The 18,133-nt window shown below is 33.9% G+C and overlaps 1 protein-coding gene across 1 annotated transcript in view; it reads right to left on the bottom strand.

Moving 5' to 3' along the window:
• Positions 1–18,133, bottom strand: part of LOC110999420 (multiple C2 and transmembrane domain-containing protein) — a 57,655-nt gene that overhangs the window by 22,519 nt on the left and 17,003 nt on the right. Inside the window, exons 2-5 of the mRNA XM_045633414.1 lie at positions 12,230–12,362; positions 11,435–11,565; positions 6,434–6,577; positions 3,356–3,539 (exon numbers count right to left, since the gene is read on the bottom strand). Of these exons, the coding sequence (XP_045489370.1) occupies positions 3,356–3,539; positions 6,434–6,577; positions 11,435–11,565; positions 12,230–12,362 (592 nt within the window). The remainder of the gene's footprint in view (positions 1–3,355; positions 3,540–6,433; positions 6,578–11,434; positions 11,566–12,229; positions 12,363–18,133) is intronic.

Here is an 18,133-nt window from a genome sequence, read left to right as displayed (position 1 = left end):
AATATGTAGCGTTATAAATGGCGGGAAATAACCGAGTCTTTTTATACTCAGCGGAGATTCGCAGATTGTTTTCTATCTGAGATTGAGGATATATTATTGGGTTCGGGCGTAAGTTGGCTGCATATATATATTAATGTTGCTATGATTAGGATTAGTAAGTATATACGATTTGCACTTAGCATTGCACGAATTGGCTGAAAGAGCCAGTGGCCGCAGTCAGCCCTCACCAAACTTTATCTTTATATTGTTCGTGTGTTTAAAGTAGTGTGAATAAATGTGATAAATACTTACAGATGTCATTATATATGTTTTTTAAATAATTTGCACTACAGAACACACAGGGAGACCTTTTAAAAATGACGATTTTAAGAAAGGTATATAAGGCTATATGTATGCAAGGACACTACAAAAGTAAATGTCAATGTTATATTGATATTAAGTAAACAAAAAGATATTTCCTTACAATTTTGCATTAAAAAATAGATTACATATATACGAAGAACATATTTTATAAATGGTTGCCAACGCTTGGCACACTGATAGATTGGTGGATAATTGTCTATTCTCTATTATTTATTATCTTTTCTCGATTCGAAGTTGTGGAGGCCTGATGACCTGTAACACAGGTGCTCTAACCTTTAGCAGGCATCAGTCTTACGTAAACAATAATTATCCTAAAAAAAAGACAATTATTTACATACATTAATAAATAGATGTAACTTATCATGTATGAAGTTTTGTGAGAAAATAAATAAAGATTATTATTATTATAATTATTGGTACGAAAATAGTAAAATACATTCTTTAATTTGATATAATGTATACTGGACATGTAGCACTATTAATTGTTGTTGAACATAATAAAGAATCTTTGAAATTGAATCATGTATCGGTTCGTGTGCGTCCTTCAAAAAGACGGATTTGGAGTTTATATGGATGATTTGAGGCTCTCATAATTTTTACTTTATATATTTAAAATATGTGTAAGTATATTATTTTGAGCATCCAAGGTATAAACGTATTATACATATATACCATAAATAAAATATAATAATAAAAATTTATATACACTAATATTATTGTTACAATAGTGAATTTACCTTTGGGTAATAAAAGTTATCTAGTACAACTAACTGTCTTTATTATGTCACAGAGCAGAATGAGGTGCTACAACACTTCTAGAAAGGCGCGAAATTTACCATAGAATATACAGGATAAATTATAGACAACTTATATTTTAACAATTATAAAGAGGAAAACTTTGTTTGTTTGTTTGATTGATTGTAATGAATAAGCTCATAAACTACTGGACCGATTTTAAAAAATTTTTCACCATTCGAAAGCTACATAATCCACGAGTAATATAGGCTATATTTAATTTTAAACAAAAATAGGGTTCCGTAAGATATTAGGGTTTTTCGGACACAAGGTGTAAAAAATCAACCAAAAAATAAAAAAAGGGGGTAGCATAGCAAAATGTTCCATGTTGGCATGTACTAAAAAGGTAGGCTAGGCATTATAAGGAGAAACGAAGTTCGCGGAAGCAGCTAGTTTTTAATAAAAGTTTTAATTATTACTTTGTAGGTTATAAAAATTGTAATTTTTTTAAATCTTATCATTAAAGCCAACCTTTAAAAAATTATAATAATGATATACAGTCAACCATTTTCTAAACCTTTGTAGTAATAATAAAATAATTAAAAATCAATATAAGAATACGAAAACTAATTTAATAAGTTTCCTGTGGCAGTGTTTTTATTTTATTAACTCTGGTATTTTCCTTGCTGTATTGCTATACTTATTTGTTGAGTGAGTAAAGTACCAGGTCTGGGGTTTTCGGTACCAGGTGCAAACTTAAATATTTAATTAGCACTTGAATCCCACAGCGTTTGAGTCTCTATCTAAAAGAATCTTAGAGTATTTTTAAGTGTTTAAAATAAATTTTCTTTATGATTATTTTTAATAGATTCAAATCTGTTTATATGTTTAGTATATTCGAATTCTCGAATATAACGGAATAAATACTTATGATCCAGAGAATGATATTGGGTAGTAGGCTGATCAACTTAAAAACCAACATTGTTTAGTGTTTTTACTTTTTATTTTTTGGATCACATATTTAAAAAAAAACTTGTAACATATACTGCTGGTAGCATTATGTATAATGTGGTGAACTTCTGTACCTGACATACCATCGATTTTGGATGTAAATCATGTGAAATCAGTTAATTCTACGAGCGAGTGTTAAGTGATGCATGTCCATGGACACTCTCAATGCCGGAGGGCCCGTGAGTGCGTTGCCGGCCGTTTAAAAATTGGTACGCTCGTTTCTTGAAGTACCCTAAGTCAAATTGATTCGGAAATACCATAATTGGCAGCTAGTTTCTTTATAGACATTTTCAATAGATAAGTAGATTTTATCTGTCATCTGTGTCTGACACACCGTCGATTTTGGTCACGCGGATTTCGTTCATCGTATAAGCGGGCGACTAGATTACGAATGATGGATTTAGTGTTGTTTACTTTGTCTTAGGTCATAGCCAATTATAAGTCATTTAAGCCTAACCTTAACAACAGATGCAATTAAGTAATCATATAAAACGCATAAAATTGTTGTTATAACTTCTATTACAATGATCGCTTGAAAATAGCTCATGACATGTAATTAGTTTTATTAAGATTTTCTACAAGTTTCTATTATTACTCAGTCTAGCCATAAATAATTAAAAATAAACAAAATATTAATTTGAATTTGGAATCTGTCATTTTTATATGATTGTTCATTTTGATGCCAATACATAGTACAATATTTTGCGATATTGAAATGGAGTGGGGTGTTAAAGTTGACCGCTATGATTGCGTTACACAAAGTAAGTATGGAGCCAAAGGCAATTTTTAAAACTCTCGGTATTAGTATCAGCTATGATGGAGTAACTGAGCCATACTTTTGTGAATAAGGTATCAAAACATTGTCACAAGATATCATTCTAGAGAAAATACTGAAGCTTCATAACAAAACTAAAAATGGTCCTTCGACCAAGACGGTACAAGGTATAAACCTTGGTCTACGTAGTCTTGCTTGAAAACGAACGTTTCGGACTTCATCAGACCTGAAGCCGTCGTCTAGCCCCATCACCCGTTTTAGTGGATATTTTGCAGGCCTATGAATGAGGAGTATACTATTTTCGTCCATCATTTTTTTTTATATAGGCAAACGGGCAGGAGGCTCACCTGATGTTCAGTGATACCGCTGCCCATAGACACTCTCAATGCCAGAGGGCTCGCGAGTGCGTTGCCGGCCTTTTAAGAATTGGTACGCTCTTTTCTTGAAGAATTGAAATAAATAAATACTTACGAATTGATCATCAGCTGGCGGTTCATGTCGAATACAGTTTGATGTGGGGATGCTGTCCAACGGTAAGGTTCTATCAGAACAGCTCAATGTGATCAGCATGTGAACAGAGCCTAACCCACAATCTAAGTCCTGCCAGAGTTCGTGGGTCTTCTCCTTCTCCAACTGTGATAGGTCGATGACGCATCTGTAAAAGATTTTATTTTACATTCTTTGATGATTTCCTTCCTTCAAGCTTCAATGTTACCGATATTGCAAGAACTACACAGAAGTTTCATACAAATAGACAAAGGCATAATTTTTATTTCTAATGAAACACACAAATTATTAATAATAAGAACACAAATTGTGTTATTGAAAACCTTTTTACACAGTGATTTATTATTTAATGACGTAATACTTGGCGCGTTAGGGAAAATGATTAGAGTAAATTTATACGATGCGCGCGCACACCGCCACAAAAATCTGACACCCTGCAGTTAGCTACAGTCAACGTTCTACTTTTATTGTGTTATTTATATAAACTTTATTGAAAAAGATAATGCGTTACATTAAAACTTTCAATGTATTAAAACCTTTTTTCTATTGTTTGTGTCGTTAAACGTAGAATAAAATGTTTGAAATGATTTTTAATTTGTTACGTATCGTCACTATTGAACTACATTTCTCGTATTTTAGTATTAATATATATATTTAAATGTTAGTGGTGACAGGTGATGAGAGGTGTAGTTGATTGTGTGAGAACTAGTTGATCTATCATAGGGTAGGATTAATGACTTTATTCACTATAATTCACTTCACTAACTTTTAAAACTATTTTTTCTTCAACAGTGTTTGTCTGAAAGAGATCGTTCGAAAGCGATAAGGCCGCAATTCGCCCTCTGTTTCATTTAATTTTGTCAATCTTATTATGTTATTGCAACAAAGTATTAATAAATAAATAACTTTACGTAAACTGTATAACTTATACCAATTAAATTGCCCATGCGCATGTCTCACAACCTCTTTTATAATCTATTTCAGAATCGATCATCCCACATCGGGGAGATGTTCGAGACAATTCGTAAACAACCGAACGATTAAAATGGGCAATTACTGCGCATGCGCACTTGTAGCAAGATTCTTTAGAATATGTTTCATAAAGAATATTTAGAATTTAATTAAATCAATATTAAAAGCTAATTGTGATTAAAAGTGAGATCGGTACTTTGAACCCACTCATTTTAATTTAAGCTGGTGTTATTTATAGTGTTGAATAAATTAAATATTGTATAATTATTCATGTGTTTTATCGCACATGACGCCCACAATCCGTTAATGACTATATATCGAAGCAGTGATAATTCAAGTGTATTAATACTATATTAATAGAGAAAATATGTTTGATAAAGGTATCAACTTATTATTATTTTTTTTAGCCTCTTGGCTTTTATCAGATTTGAGGTACATAGGGGCAGTTAGGGAGTGTAAATTCAACAATTTTTCCACTCCCTCCGTAACACTCCGTAGATTGTCAAACTGCGGCAAGGGCGAAAAGGGCGAAAAAGGCGAAAAGGGCGAAAAGGGCGAAACCCTTTTCAGCCGATAAACGGTGTCCGTCGTTTCCAAGAGGCCTGAAGCTAGGGGGTTGAATTGTTGCTGAAGTCTCATTTTGTAATGGTTGATCGTTTAATATCTTGCTCGTCATTGGCAATACCCAAATATTTATGGACTTCAGCATTTTGTGTGAACCACGGCGCACCGCTTTTGTTACGTAGTGTTTTGTTTTGGAGTCGCTGCAGATCTATATTAACCTATCAGTCATAACATCGTATATATTTCTGGTTTGTAAAAAGTAAATACTTCTCTTATATCCTATATATCAAGGGCAGCTTGTCTTGCAATCTCGCAAAGCCCTTTAATCGAGAATGTCTCATACAAAATAATTAAACAGTGAATCGCTTCCTTATAATCGAAGGCTAAGTTTATATTTAAAAATATTTACATTCATTAAGGTATATTTATGTTAATGATATGCGTTAAACTGTCTCTGTATATGGACTTTTGCGTCTCATTCTGTGAAATTGTGTTGATAAGAGATAGATGACTGTGTAAGCTACAATAATGCATCTTTAGATTATTGGATATTTGCGTATTAACGGCAGAGCGGCAAAAATTTAATGGTTAGCGTGGACTACTGAAATTATTGATGATTAAATATAAAATGAATCACTTTTTATAAAATGAATCACTTTTTATAAAATGAATCACTTTTTATTAAATCAAAACACTTTAGAAACCAAAAAGCTTTAGGTTAGGTTAGGTTTAGATTGTCCACACTTTCCGATTTTTGTATGATGAAGCAGCATGCCTCGCTTCAGTGTCTGTTCTCTGGGTTCAAATCCGTCTGTGCACCAATCTATGTGCAACACAGCTCGGTGATGGAAAACATCGTGTGGAAACCATGTATCCAATCCAATATGGACAAGTGTTCTAGAAGGTCCTACTTGTCTATGAAATGAAAATTATCTTGCGTGTTGTTCTTACGAGAATGTAAGTGCGTGCTGCTATTTCACCATGCCTCCTGCTGATAGAGAATCTTTGACCATCTGAGACAAACCTTCGTTTTTAAAGTTATTATTATTAATAACTTAAGATGTCATGTGGAACATGGTGTAATGGTTGCAGCTCCTTACAAACGTGTTAAACGAAAAAGTTTGATGATTAAAAAGAGTGGCGGAGAGTTTATTGCCAGTTCTCTTCCGTTCTACGCCCTTGATTTGAGAACTGGCTGTAAATGTAAAATTAGAAGCGTTTAATGTATTTTTTTGACTTTCATAAGTGTACAATAAACCTATTTGAAAAACTGAATATTTGACATTGACTTTAAAAAATACCATTACGCTGATACTATTTCCGGCCCGTATGTCAAAATTTGACATTGAAGATTCTACAATGAAAACGGGTAATATGAATTGAGAACTGGCAGTAAAATTAAATTCATTTAATATTTCTTTTTTTTGACGTTCATAAGTGTATATTATGTTACCTATATGAATAAATAAATTTTCACTTTTCACTTTTATGGAAATACCTACATACCTTCCAATAAAATTTTTCTGCTTCATCTTATGCCATATCGTTACTTCCAGCGTGTTATCGTCGTATAGGAATAAGTTGAATCGTTCCCGCCATACTGGTTTCGATTTGTGTACTTGTTTCGATTTGTGTGATTCCGAGCCCAATCTGAAAAAGAAATAAAAGTTCATTTCTGTCATCAAACAGGTCTGTCCAGACTCCACTTGGACATAGCTGCATAGCTCATGAGAATTGTGATTTTTTTTCTCGCAATCATACATCTTTGCGCATGAGCAAACTTAAATGAGGACTTAATAGTGCAACAGTAGCCCGTTATATCACAGCATCAACTCATGAGGAAACTCTTTGTATTGAAGGCTCGTGGGTCTGCGAAACATCCGCGAAAATACAACGTAAATACATAATTATAGAGCAGTGTTGGCCTAGTGGCTTCAGCGTGCGACTCTCATGCCTGAGGTCGTAGGTTCGATCCCGGGCTGTGCACCAATGGATATTCTTTCTATGTGTGCAATTAATATTTGCTCGAACAGTGAAGGAAAACATCGTGAGGAAACCGACATGTCTTAGACCCAAAAAGTCGACGACGTGTGTGAGGCACTGGAGGCTGATCACCTACTTGCCTATTAGATTTAAAAGTGATCATGAAACATATTCAGAAATCTGAGGCCAGGACCTAAAGAGGTTGTAGTGCCACTGATTCATTTCAAAAGGCATTTTCTTTTGCGAACTAGCGAACTGTGGATTCGACTACCGGTGGGGTCTTCCCTGATATACGACCTCCAACTATTCAAAATACTCCGTAGTCCTCCCTCAAAGGACGACAACGCATCCACTAAAAAAAGGTGTCTATGGTAATTTATAAAGAAAGAAAAAAAAGCGACTTGAATCAAGAAATCTCAAAGAATTAAGGTCTTCTTCTCTTAATTATTATATCTAATATATAATCTCACCACCTTGACCCTTTGGTCTCCTTGGGGCTCCGTTATTTAGATATCTTAGTGCAGATATTCCCTACCTATTTAAATATTCGCATTTTATTTTAAATTGGAAATCGATCGATGTATATATTTGTTACACATATATTTATTTTTCGTTGCAAAATCTGACCTGACATCTGATCTGACCTGAAATAACCTGATGGTTATCGCTAATAAGCCCGAATGTGCTGTTTTGAAACACTGGGTTCATATACATGCCCATGTGCCCGGTTTCTCAAATCAACGTAGAACAAAGAACTAAATATTTAAATATTTTTAATAATTTTACTAACATAGTTATAAGTTTTACTATACTAACAACATAAAGACTTATTAATTGGTCTGAAATAAATGATTTTATTATTTATTTATTAAAAAGAGACCATTTAATAATGATGATTGCCTCGAGTAAATAAAAAATCAAACTAAATAAGTATTTTATTATTTTTTGCTTGCCGAAGCTCGAACAACAACATACCTGCACTTTAACAGTTAAATTAACTATGTTCGAACAATTATTATAGTCAATGCAAAGTGGTTTAAATTAAATTATATAGTAAAGGCTTGCAAAATAAAATCAGAGCAAATTAAAAAATTAAATTTTAGTCAAAAGTGATTTTTATTTTTATTCTTGTCAAATGTTTTATTTTTAACATCAATACAATATACGATTTAAGTAGGATTTCAAAAGGCCGGCAACTAAGTTGCGAGCCCTCTGATATTGAGAGTGTCCATGGGCGGCAGTATCACATCAGGTGAGCCTCCTGCCCGTTTGTTTATTGTGTATGTTTGAATCCATTTTACACTGCACATTTAATCGTGTAGGGTTTACAAAAAAACTATGATGAAAAATGACTCGATGGACAGGTTTAGCAACTCCATGTAGTCTTTTAGCAACCTTGCATTCTTAATAATTTCATATTATTATTTTCTTTTGCTTCATTATATACCTAAATGCAATTTTAGTATTTATATTTGCGGAGACGAGTTTCTTCAATACTATTGTCTTTTATTTTACCTTTTATACATATACGGGGGGTTTCGGGGGCGATAAATCGATCTAGCTATCATTTCTAGAAAATGTAATTTTATTCGTGTTTTATCACACTCAGTATTTTTTTTCTTTAAATAACCAGTTCATATTTTTTATTATTCTGTCGGTAAGATCGTAAAATATTATTCATATATCATCATTTTATTAGTATTATTAGTATTTCCAAAAACACAATTTATAAATTTAAAAAACAGAGAAAGAGTACAAACATTGTGGGTAGTCGATAAAGTGGTATTCAATTTGATTTGTATGTAGGTAGTTGATAAAAACGTAAATTGTTGCAATGGCCATAGATATTTCTTATGCTTGGATTGGATTGTGTAAAAATTATTCTTGCCTTTAAAAAGGCAAAAGGCCCATCTTATGGTATGTGATACAGCTCACTCACTCGGAAGTATGTTGCCGGCCTTTTGTCTGATTCGTTAAAAACTCGTTTTGCTTATAACTCAGCTTGCCTGATTGTCTTGTAATAATATTAAAAACACGCTTAAAACCATATACAATCGTTTTTGTTGAAGATTTTTTGTGTATATAACCTTGTATACCAGTTAGAATATTGAATAGTCATCATTTCGCAAAAAATATAGCAAAAAATTCAGTGATGGGCGTTTACCTTGTTAATATAAAAAATTCGTTAAATAGCGTTACGAGGCCATAGAACACTTGAAAGAATGCTCTCTGTTTGTTTGGGGTAAGATGAAAATAAATGACAGAGGAAATACGTTGCGGAAAGAGAGTTAAATTACTTTTTTATTGTTATAAAAATCATACTATGATTAAATCATATAATAGTAGTTTAATAATAATAATCAGTGGCGCTACAACCTCTTTTAGGTCTTGGCCTCAGATTTCTGAATCAAGATCATTTTTTAAATCTAATAATAATATTAATCGTTATTTTATTATCTCACAAAAACTTCATACATGATAAGTTACAACTATTTATTCATGTATGTAAATAATTGTCATTCTTCTTTTGAGGGATAGTTATTATCATATAATCTATAAAATATAATAATATAATCTAATAGGCAAGTAGGTGATCAGCCTCCAGTGTCTGACACACGTCGTCGACTTTTGATGTGAAACATCTATAGCCGCACGTAAAACCGATTTCGGCGACGCATGCCGTGGCGATGCGTCGCCACGCTATATGATATACAGTCTAAATGAAGTAGTAAATTTCACATTAAAAATATTTAATGAAAATAATGTTTATTCAACAAATAGTCATCGTTATCTGGAAAAAAAATCGTAATATTTTATTTTATCATGATTTTATTTTATATGACATATTTACCTTTACATACTTTTACTAAAAAACTCAAACAATATCTTGTTAAGCTGTCCTATACTGATACAGAAAACATTCTTATTGTACAAAAATAGTATAGATATAAATTTGTTAAGTAAAATTAATTATTTAAATAACGGTTAGATGTAAAAGGAAGAGACTGGCTGCCCACAACACAGGGAATCCTAGTGTGGGGGCCAGTGCACTCTACTTTATAGAAACATTAATGTATTTTGTGTCTAATAAAGTTCTTTCTTTCTTCTTTCTTTCTTTCACCTGGTTCCTATCACAGTCTGTTCTTTTCTGCATATTACTTTTACAAAATAATGTCGATGTTTCACATCTGCCAGGCGTCCCGTTACGGCTCACTTTTTTTTGGCTCTATGACATGTCGGTTTCCTCCAATGTTTTCCTTCACCGTTCGAGCAAATGTTAAATGCGCACATAGAAAGTCCATTGGTGCACAGCCGGGGATCGAACCTACGACGTCAGCTACGAGAGTCGCACGCTGAAGCCACTAGGCCAACACTGCTCATAATAATAATTTATGCAACTGTATTAAATTAAACTTGAGTGTAGTTTTTTGAGAGATTACTCGAGTGTTATAATTACCGTGAGGTACAATTTTTACGAATGAAACGCAATAATAATATTAGCGCCATGAATATGCAGCGTTTTTGTCATAAAAGTGGAGCAAAAAACTGCTTAACTGGTGCCCAAGGTACAGCAAACGCAAAAGAGGGAGACAACTGAGAAGGTGGATTGACCACATTAAAGAAACGGCAGGTGGTGCATGGCAGAGAGTGGCACAGTGCAGAGAGGAATGGCGGGATTTGGAGGAGGCCTTTGCCAAAAAATCACATAGAGGGCACATAGGGCACCAGAATTGGATTAAAATGGAAATTTGTTAAATGTATATAAAATATATAATGTAAAATGTATCTGAATAAAGGATATTAATAATATATTATTGTCATGAAAAGGGTGAACGTAAGATGAAGCAAATAGTCATGGAGCTAGAGTAGGAAAGAAGCAAGTGACAAAGGTTCAAACAGAGAGTGAGATAGAGCGAACGCTATATATATATATAGAGAGAGTCTTTCTCAATATTTTTCACTATGACTCTAAGGGAGATCGAGAAAAAATATTGGTTGATGTATTCGTTTGGTTACATATTAGAACTTTAGATTGCAATTCTGTCGCATAACGACTTGTGCAGTAAACGCAGATTTTTAATTAATTATATTATTATTAGCACGTATACTGTGTGTAAACAGTGTGACTACTACATACTAATACATGAAGTGATCATATACTGGTACATGATTATCTATCGGGGCTTTACATTTGTAATAATTCAGTAATTAATAATAATAATATTGTATATATATATATATATATAAATAATTTTGTAAGAATTTTCACTTACATATATACTTTGTAAGCACGCACTTTTATTTTCATTTATTTTTTAAACAACACTTTTTTTGTTGTTGTTTAAAACATAAGTAAACATTAAAAAAATTTGTTGTTTGATTATTTTGTATGCTGTATCATAAGAAACTATTTTTATGATACAGCATTAAGCAAAATCACATTAAGGAGAAACGAAGTTCGCGGGGGCAAGTATTTTATAATTAAATTATTTTAATACTGAAATTCAATCTCGTAAAACTTACTTGAATTTGCAGTAGAGACCATTGGATGTATCATCTCCAACAGGCAAGTCTTTGGCTTCTACCAGCACGATATTAACTATGGACTTCCAGGATTTCTTCAGAACTTCAAACTTTCTGTTTTTCAACAGATACTGTAAAAAGAATTACAATTATTTTTAAATTAAATTATCAGGTTTTTACAAGTACTTGATAATAGTTAAAAAATCTTAATCTTGAGAGGCATCGGCGTGGGCCAATGGACTTTAGATGTGCTCATTTAACATTCACTCGAACGATAAAGAAAAACATCGTGAGGAAACCTGCTTGCTTTAAACACAAAAAGTCAAAGGCTGCCTGCCACATAGATTGACCGATGATGATAAAAAAAGATTTTCTGAGGCATAGACCTAAAAAGGTTGTAGCTGATTAATTTTATTTTTATATCATTTTTATCTCTATTGCCTTTCAAGAATTCATGTTTTTTTTATTTTTCAATTTACACGGTTATAAATAAAACAGTTAAATTTAATTTAATTAACTGAAATCGGACCTTAGAAGACAGGTTTCCTCCCATTGTTTGCAAAATAGTTTAGTAAGAATTCTAGTATAGTACCTACATTCTTTGTATAGTAATAAAATAAATAAAAATAAAAAAAGCCTATTTATTTCTTGCAAAGAACAAAATAAATTAAATACCATTTATTACATATATATTCTTTTTCCTATTTTTTTGTAATTTTTTTGCAAGAACCCTTCGACTTCCATAATTCTTTGTATAAACGCGGTTAAAAAGGCTGGCTTAACATGAAGTATTACCTTTTGAACTTTCTTTCCGTGCTCTCTGAGCAGGGTTAGCCCACTGCCAATGCGGTCCATTATGTGGTTGGGGACTGCAAGCGCTGTGGGTGACAACGGGTCCATTACCAGGCCCTCCGGTATCGGAATAGACCTAGAAATTTACAAAATAAATATATAAAATAATTGTTACCAATTTTAAAAGGCCGGTAACGCATCGCAAATCCTCCGGCAATGAAAGTGCCCATGGGCGGCGGTATATTAATATCAGGTGAGCATCCCACCGCTTTCCCCCTGTTTTATAAAAAAGAATATACATTATCAACGACTTCAGACCCTTATCGGCCTTAGCCAGGAGGAACTTCAGGACAAGTATCTCTCTTCTCTCTCTCTTCGTGTTTCTTAGGTACGTCGTGTGGAGTTACGTAGATACTCCACCACATCAACGGAGCTGGTCTACCGGGTACATATGTACCGTTTAAACCCATCACACCCCGTCAGCTGATCTAATTTCTTAATAAGGAAGAAAGAGGAAAAAAGAGTACCGAGAGTTTTTTACGCCGGCTTTTTCTCTCGGCCTACACCCTCTGTCTTTGCCGATGAGTAGGGATGCCTACAAGTTCGAATTGATTGACGTGGAATAAGTGATACCTAGAAGATCTTATGTTCCAAAATAAACGTATTTTATTTTATTAATACGCGTACAACGATAAATAAAACAATGAAGCATCAGAAAACAAGAAAATTCTTAATAAATATCAAATATTATTTCTTTAAATATATCCAGTCCAGTCCTCTCTGTTTTATTGACTTTCATGGGTGTTAAAAATCTTAATTGGATTAACAATTACAAAGCTATTGTAGGATTTTATCGCGGGCTTTGAGCGCGGCAACCGAATCAAGAAATTCCGTTACGAAAATAAAAACACGGATTTCGGATGCGAAAAATATTTTACGTGACTTAAATTGTTATATTAACACATATGAGTTTTGTACTGAAAATTCGATAACCGATACAATTTTACACTCAAATATTTTGTAGTGAGTACATACCTCGTTTACAATATGACTAAGAAGAAGAATTCACAAAATTGTCGGCTTTCAGGATGTAGTATTATATTAGTTTGGAAGAAATAAGAAAAGTCAGACTGATAAATAATCTGCTAATACGTTGCCTCAATAATATTACTATTCTAGCAAAGCGCACAAAACACAACAAAATTATAAAATTGATGACGTAACAACTAACAAATATAAAGATAAAAAGGTAATAAAAAAACGCGTCAATCACAATCCGAGTTCAAAGCTAAAATCGAACACGTTTATAACAAAATCTTTACAAATAAATTCAAAACACTAATCGTAAACATTGTAAAAAAATGTATTTAAATAAAATATTACAACAGAAATAGTAATAAATTATGAAACCATTTGCAATTAAATATTTGATTGCATTATTAATTTATCGTGATAAGACATGTAAATTCCATTTTTAATATATATGTGAAACTCTTGCGCCGTGGGATTCAAGTGCACAGCTAATTAAAGATTTAAGACCCCATACCCCAGAGCTGGTGCTGAAAGGGAATATTAAATTTAATTTGAATACATGATTCAGATTTCAGACCAAGTTCAAGTATTACGTCACGCAATTTTTGAAGATTCTTGACGCCCCCCCCCCCCATGTAACGCGCCGTAACGTTCTTCTGTACCCAATAGTAAAACGATTCGTTACCACCCAGTGACTAAAAAAATCAGTGGCGCTACAACCTCTTTAGGTCTTGGTCTCAGATTTCTGAATCTGTTTTATGATCATTTATAAATCTAATAGGCAAGTAGGTGATCAGCCTCCAGTGCCCTGACACCCGTCGGCCACTTTTTGGGTCTAAGACATGTCGGGTTCCTCACGATGTTTTCCTTCACCGTTCGAGAAAATGTTAAATGCGCACATAGAAAGAAAGTCTATTGGTGCACAGCCGGGGATCGAACCTATGACCGCAGGTATGAGAGTCGCACGCTGAAGCCACCAGGCCAACGCTGCTCTCACCCAGTGACGGAACGGACGTAAAAAACCCGGTGACGCAATCTTTTTGGGCGGATAATCGTTTCGTGGTAATTTTTCTAAATAGGTTAGTCCCTGACACACTGATTATTTGATTCAAAGGCATGCATTTCCTTAAGAGGTTTTCCTTAACGAGAGCGTGTTAAATGCGCACATAGTCTATTGGTGCGAAACATTTAACCTACGACCTCAGAGATGAGAGGCTAAGAGCTCTAAGACCTTGGTTAACAGGAAAATTTCCCTATAATTGATTTCTAATGTTTAAATTCTAGTGTCACGGTGTTTGTAATTAAACTTTTCCGAAATGGCTCGACCGATTTTCTTGAAATTTTGGTTATCATCTATTTTTCAAATCTCTAAATGTTTAGGGTCGACCCCTAAATGTTTAATGTAAAAGAACTACAAATTTAAATAATTACTTCATGCCGTAGTAAAGTAAATTCTATCTACTTTAAAAAAATGTTTTAGAATCTGGGACAGTGGTTTAGTCAAGATGACTCAACAGTAGTGTATGTATAAAGTAGAATACTACATTTTAATGAAAATTTGTCGACACGAACTGTCATCTTTAACCAAACTTAGTTTGCGACTTTCTACATACACTACTGTTGAGGCATCTGCCCCAGGCTTTAGATTAGCCCACAATTAGGTATAACTCCTGTCAAAAGCCTATTACATATTATACTGGAGTATTAACTCTAAGTCTCGACCCTTAATATTACCCTCAGAAAACATTATTATTTAGAATAGACAAATTATTCATATACAAGAATAATTAATTAATCTTCGTGAGTTAAGTCCACATTTATTTAAATAAGAAGCGGTAATAACATTAAGTTTTAATGCAATCCGAATTTTATTTTTAAATGACACACAATCACCCAAATAAAAAATATGTAAAAGGTTCATGCAAAATGGAAAAAAGGTCATGTTAACAAAAAGGAAACAATTCGTAAAACCAACATTTCAAACAACACACAATGTTGTTTACAATTTTCGGCGGGAGTTTCCGAGGTCACAGGATACTCAAACCAAACTGTCAATCATATGTCAACAGACAAAAAATATTTCTAATCTGCATTTTAAATGCTTGAGTACCGTTAATCGATACGATCAACATTGACGTTTGACGTTGATTACAACACGTTTCTTATTTTGTAGAGTATTTATTAATATCATAATTGTATGGTTAAATTTAAATTTAAAAGCAAGCATTTACATATGACATTACGCAGACAATTGTTGCATAGGACAGAAAAGGATTTTTATGGATTTGATTCTACTTGCGTTTTGAATATAATTTAAATTGTAATACATTATTATTGTAACGTATGTTAAAAATTATGATTAAATACGCAATGGCGACCATAGACATCTTCTATGTTGAGTCAAAAAGCAACTTTTTATTTTTAATTGTGAAAAGCTTGCCAAGGCTTGGCACACTGATACATTAATAAAAGAACGTTCAAATATGCCATTTCCGTGGTCTAATTAGATATACAGACCTAGCTCATTTACCAGAATGCTCAATCTGGGCATCGGTTAGCTTTGACGTTCTTGGAAAAGAAGACACAAGTGGAATGATGGATACGAATTAGAGTTATTCAAAAGAATCTAGGGCAATCTAGAAGCATAGTTTTATTTAGTTCACTCTATAGTCAACATTAACTTCAAAATGACCAATGGTTTTTACGAGTCACGAAAACATGCTTTAATAGGAAACGGAAATCAAAGTATGTGAAGCAAATGCTTTGACCTTCACGCGTATAATAAAATTACAAAATAAACTTAATGTTAATATGCGTTGGTGTTACGATGTACACTAGAGAGGCTAGAGACTCTAGGGCCGTGAGGTTCAAGTACACAGAACTAATTAATGATTGATACCAGTGACCCCAGAGCTGGTTATTTCCTCGCTACGTATAAGTATCGCAATACAACGTGGAAATGCTGCTAATAAAGGTCTAACTAAATATATTTAATTTTTCCTTTGTATGTATGTGGGTTAAAAATATTATAATATGTAACATATGTATTGCACTCCCCTTGCCCCGCATAAGCTATACGTGCACCCCTCTGACGGAACAGCTTTATAAAAGAAAGCAGATAACAGACATCGACAGCCCCCGACACGTTTTAACGGATCCGGACGATCCAATCACGATAGCTAACGACAAATTAAAAGCCGCCCGCGCGGCCATTATAGTAGCCAAAAACAACAGATTAGGGTAAGAAACCGAGAAACCGCCGTCACCGGGGAAGGCAAGGACCTTTACTGCTCATTCCAAAGAGCTTCCTTCTTCTTCTTCTCTAGAATTTGATCTTATATTTAATGATTTGGTTAATGGTTTAAACCATTAAACAAATAATCAAATGCGTGTTCCAAGGCTGCGATTTGCTTGAGATTCTTGCTTCCAGTACTTCTCCTATTACAGTGTACAGTGTGAGGACGACAAGTATTTCATTTGATTGATCCATCTGTTTTTTTTTAATGGCTACGTTTTGCCTCTTTGTTGCCAACCACGATTAATTTGTCATCGCCTCTGCGCATTCGAGAGCTTCACTGAATATATGTCTGTAGTTTTTTAAGCGTAGCGATTATGTTAATCTTCGGAGTACCGTTAGACGGACGCTCTCTTCAGTAATATACTTTGTTTAACGCGGCTTGATTGATATTTTATTTCAAAAACTAAAGCGTAGTTAATACTACATCCTCCCTCGCGACGGGGATTTTTAGGCCCGTTCGGGGCATATGTCACCTTCGGGTGGTGTTTTGGTTCGCGTCCTGATACAGGGCGGTACGGGGGCGGTCATATAGCCCTTGATAGGGGCTGCAACGCTCGAGGAGGCAGTAGGCTCGACTCACTGCGCGCAAAAAAACTACCTTACCCTTAATATTAAGGGTCTGTTTCACAATGTACGGATAAGTTCCAAATAAGCTATTTATTACTTATTGGTCAGATAAACACTATTCTTGCGTTTCACGACTGTCAGATAGCGCTATTCGTCATAAACACGAAGTATCTTATTCGGAATTTTTATCTTCCGAATAATTTGTGTTGCATAGCTATTTGGTACTTTATCCATACATTGTGAAACAGACCCTAAGGGTAAAATGTCAAAGGTACGAAACAAATTAACAAAAAAAAAATAACTTCATAAATTGAAACATTCGTATCATAGTGACAAGTTCGCGGATGTGGTAAAACCAATAAAATAGACCCTGAAAACAAGGTCAAGCACAAATTGACTTAAGGAAATGAACTTTTTGTTTACCAAATCGAGTTTTGAATATCGAAAAGATTTTTATATTTTACTAATATTGAATGAATTTTAAGGGCGTAAGAACTTTCCCTTTGGAGTAGAGACTCTTGCAACGTGTGGTTTTTTTTTTATAGAACAGGGGGCAAACGGGCCGGAGGCTCACCTGATGTTAAGTGATACCGCCGCCCATGGACACTCTCGATGCTAGAGGGCTCGCGAGTGCGGTGTCCGGCCTTTTAAGAATTGGTACGCTCTTTTCTTGAAGGACCCTAAGTCGAATTGGTTCGGAAATACTTCAGTCGGCACCTGGTTCCACAAAGTGGTGGTCCGCGGCTAAAACTAGAAAAACGCGCAGTTGTGGAACGGTACGGTATTTCTGTACTTGAACAAAGTATAAATAAATAGAAAATACAACGGAACAGTTCAAATTACATAAAAATTACGTTTTTGGTTCACCCAATGGTAGTAAAAATTGTCAAGGATTTTTGTATGAATAAAAATTTCTTTTTACTCGTACAACCTTATCCTTTGAGGACAAAGACTTGACCTTCTTCGTACGTCGAGGCGAGAGTATGAGGTCATTGAACTGTATTTTTCTT

This window comes from Pieris rapae, chromosome 23 (genome assembly GCF_905147795.1).
Source record: "Pieris rapae chromosome 23, ilPieRapa1.1, whole genome shotgun sequence".
Taxonomy (NCBI): domain Eukaryota; kingdom Metazoa; phylum Arthropoda; class Insecta; order Lepidoptera; family Pieridae; genus Pieris; species Pieris rapae.
This window is presented reverse-complemented; position numbering and strand designations above follow the sequence as displayed.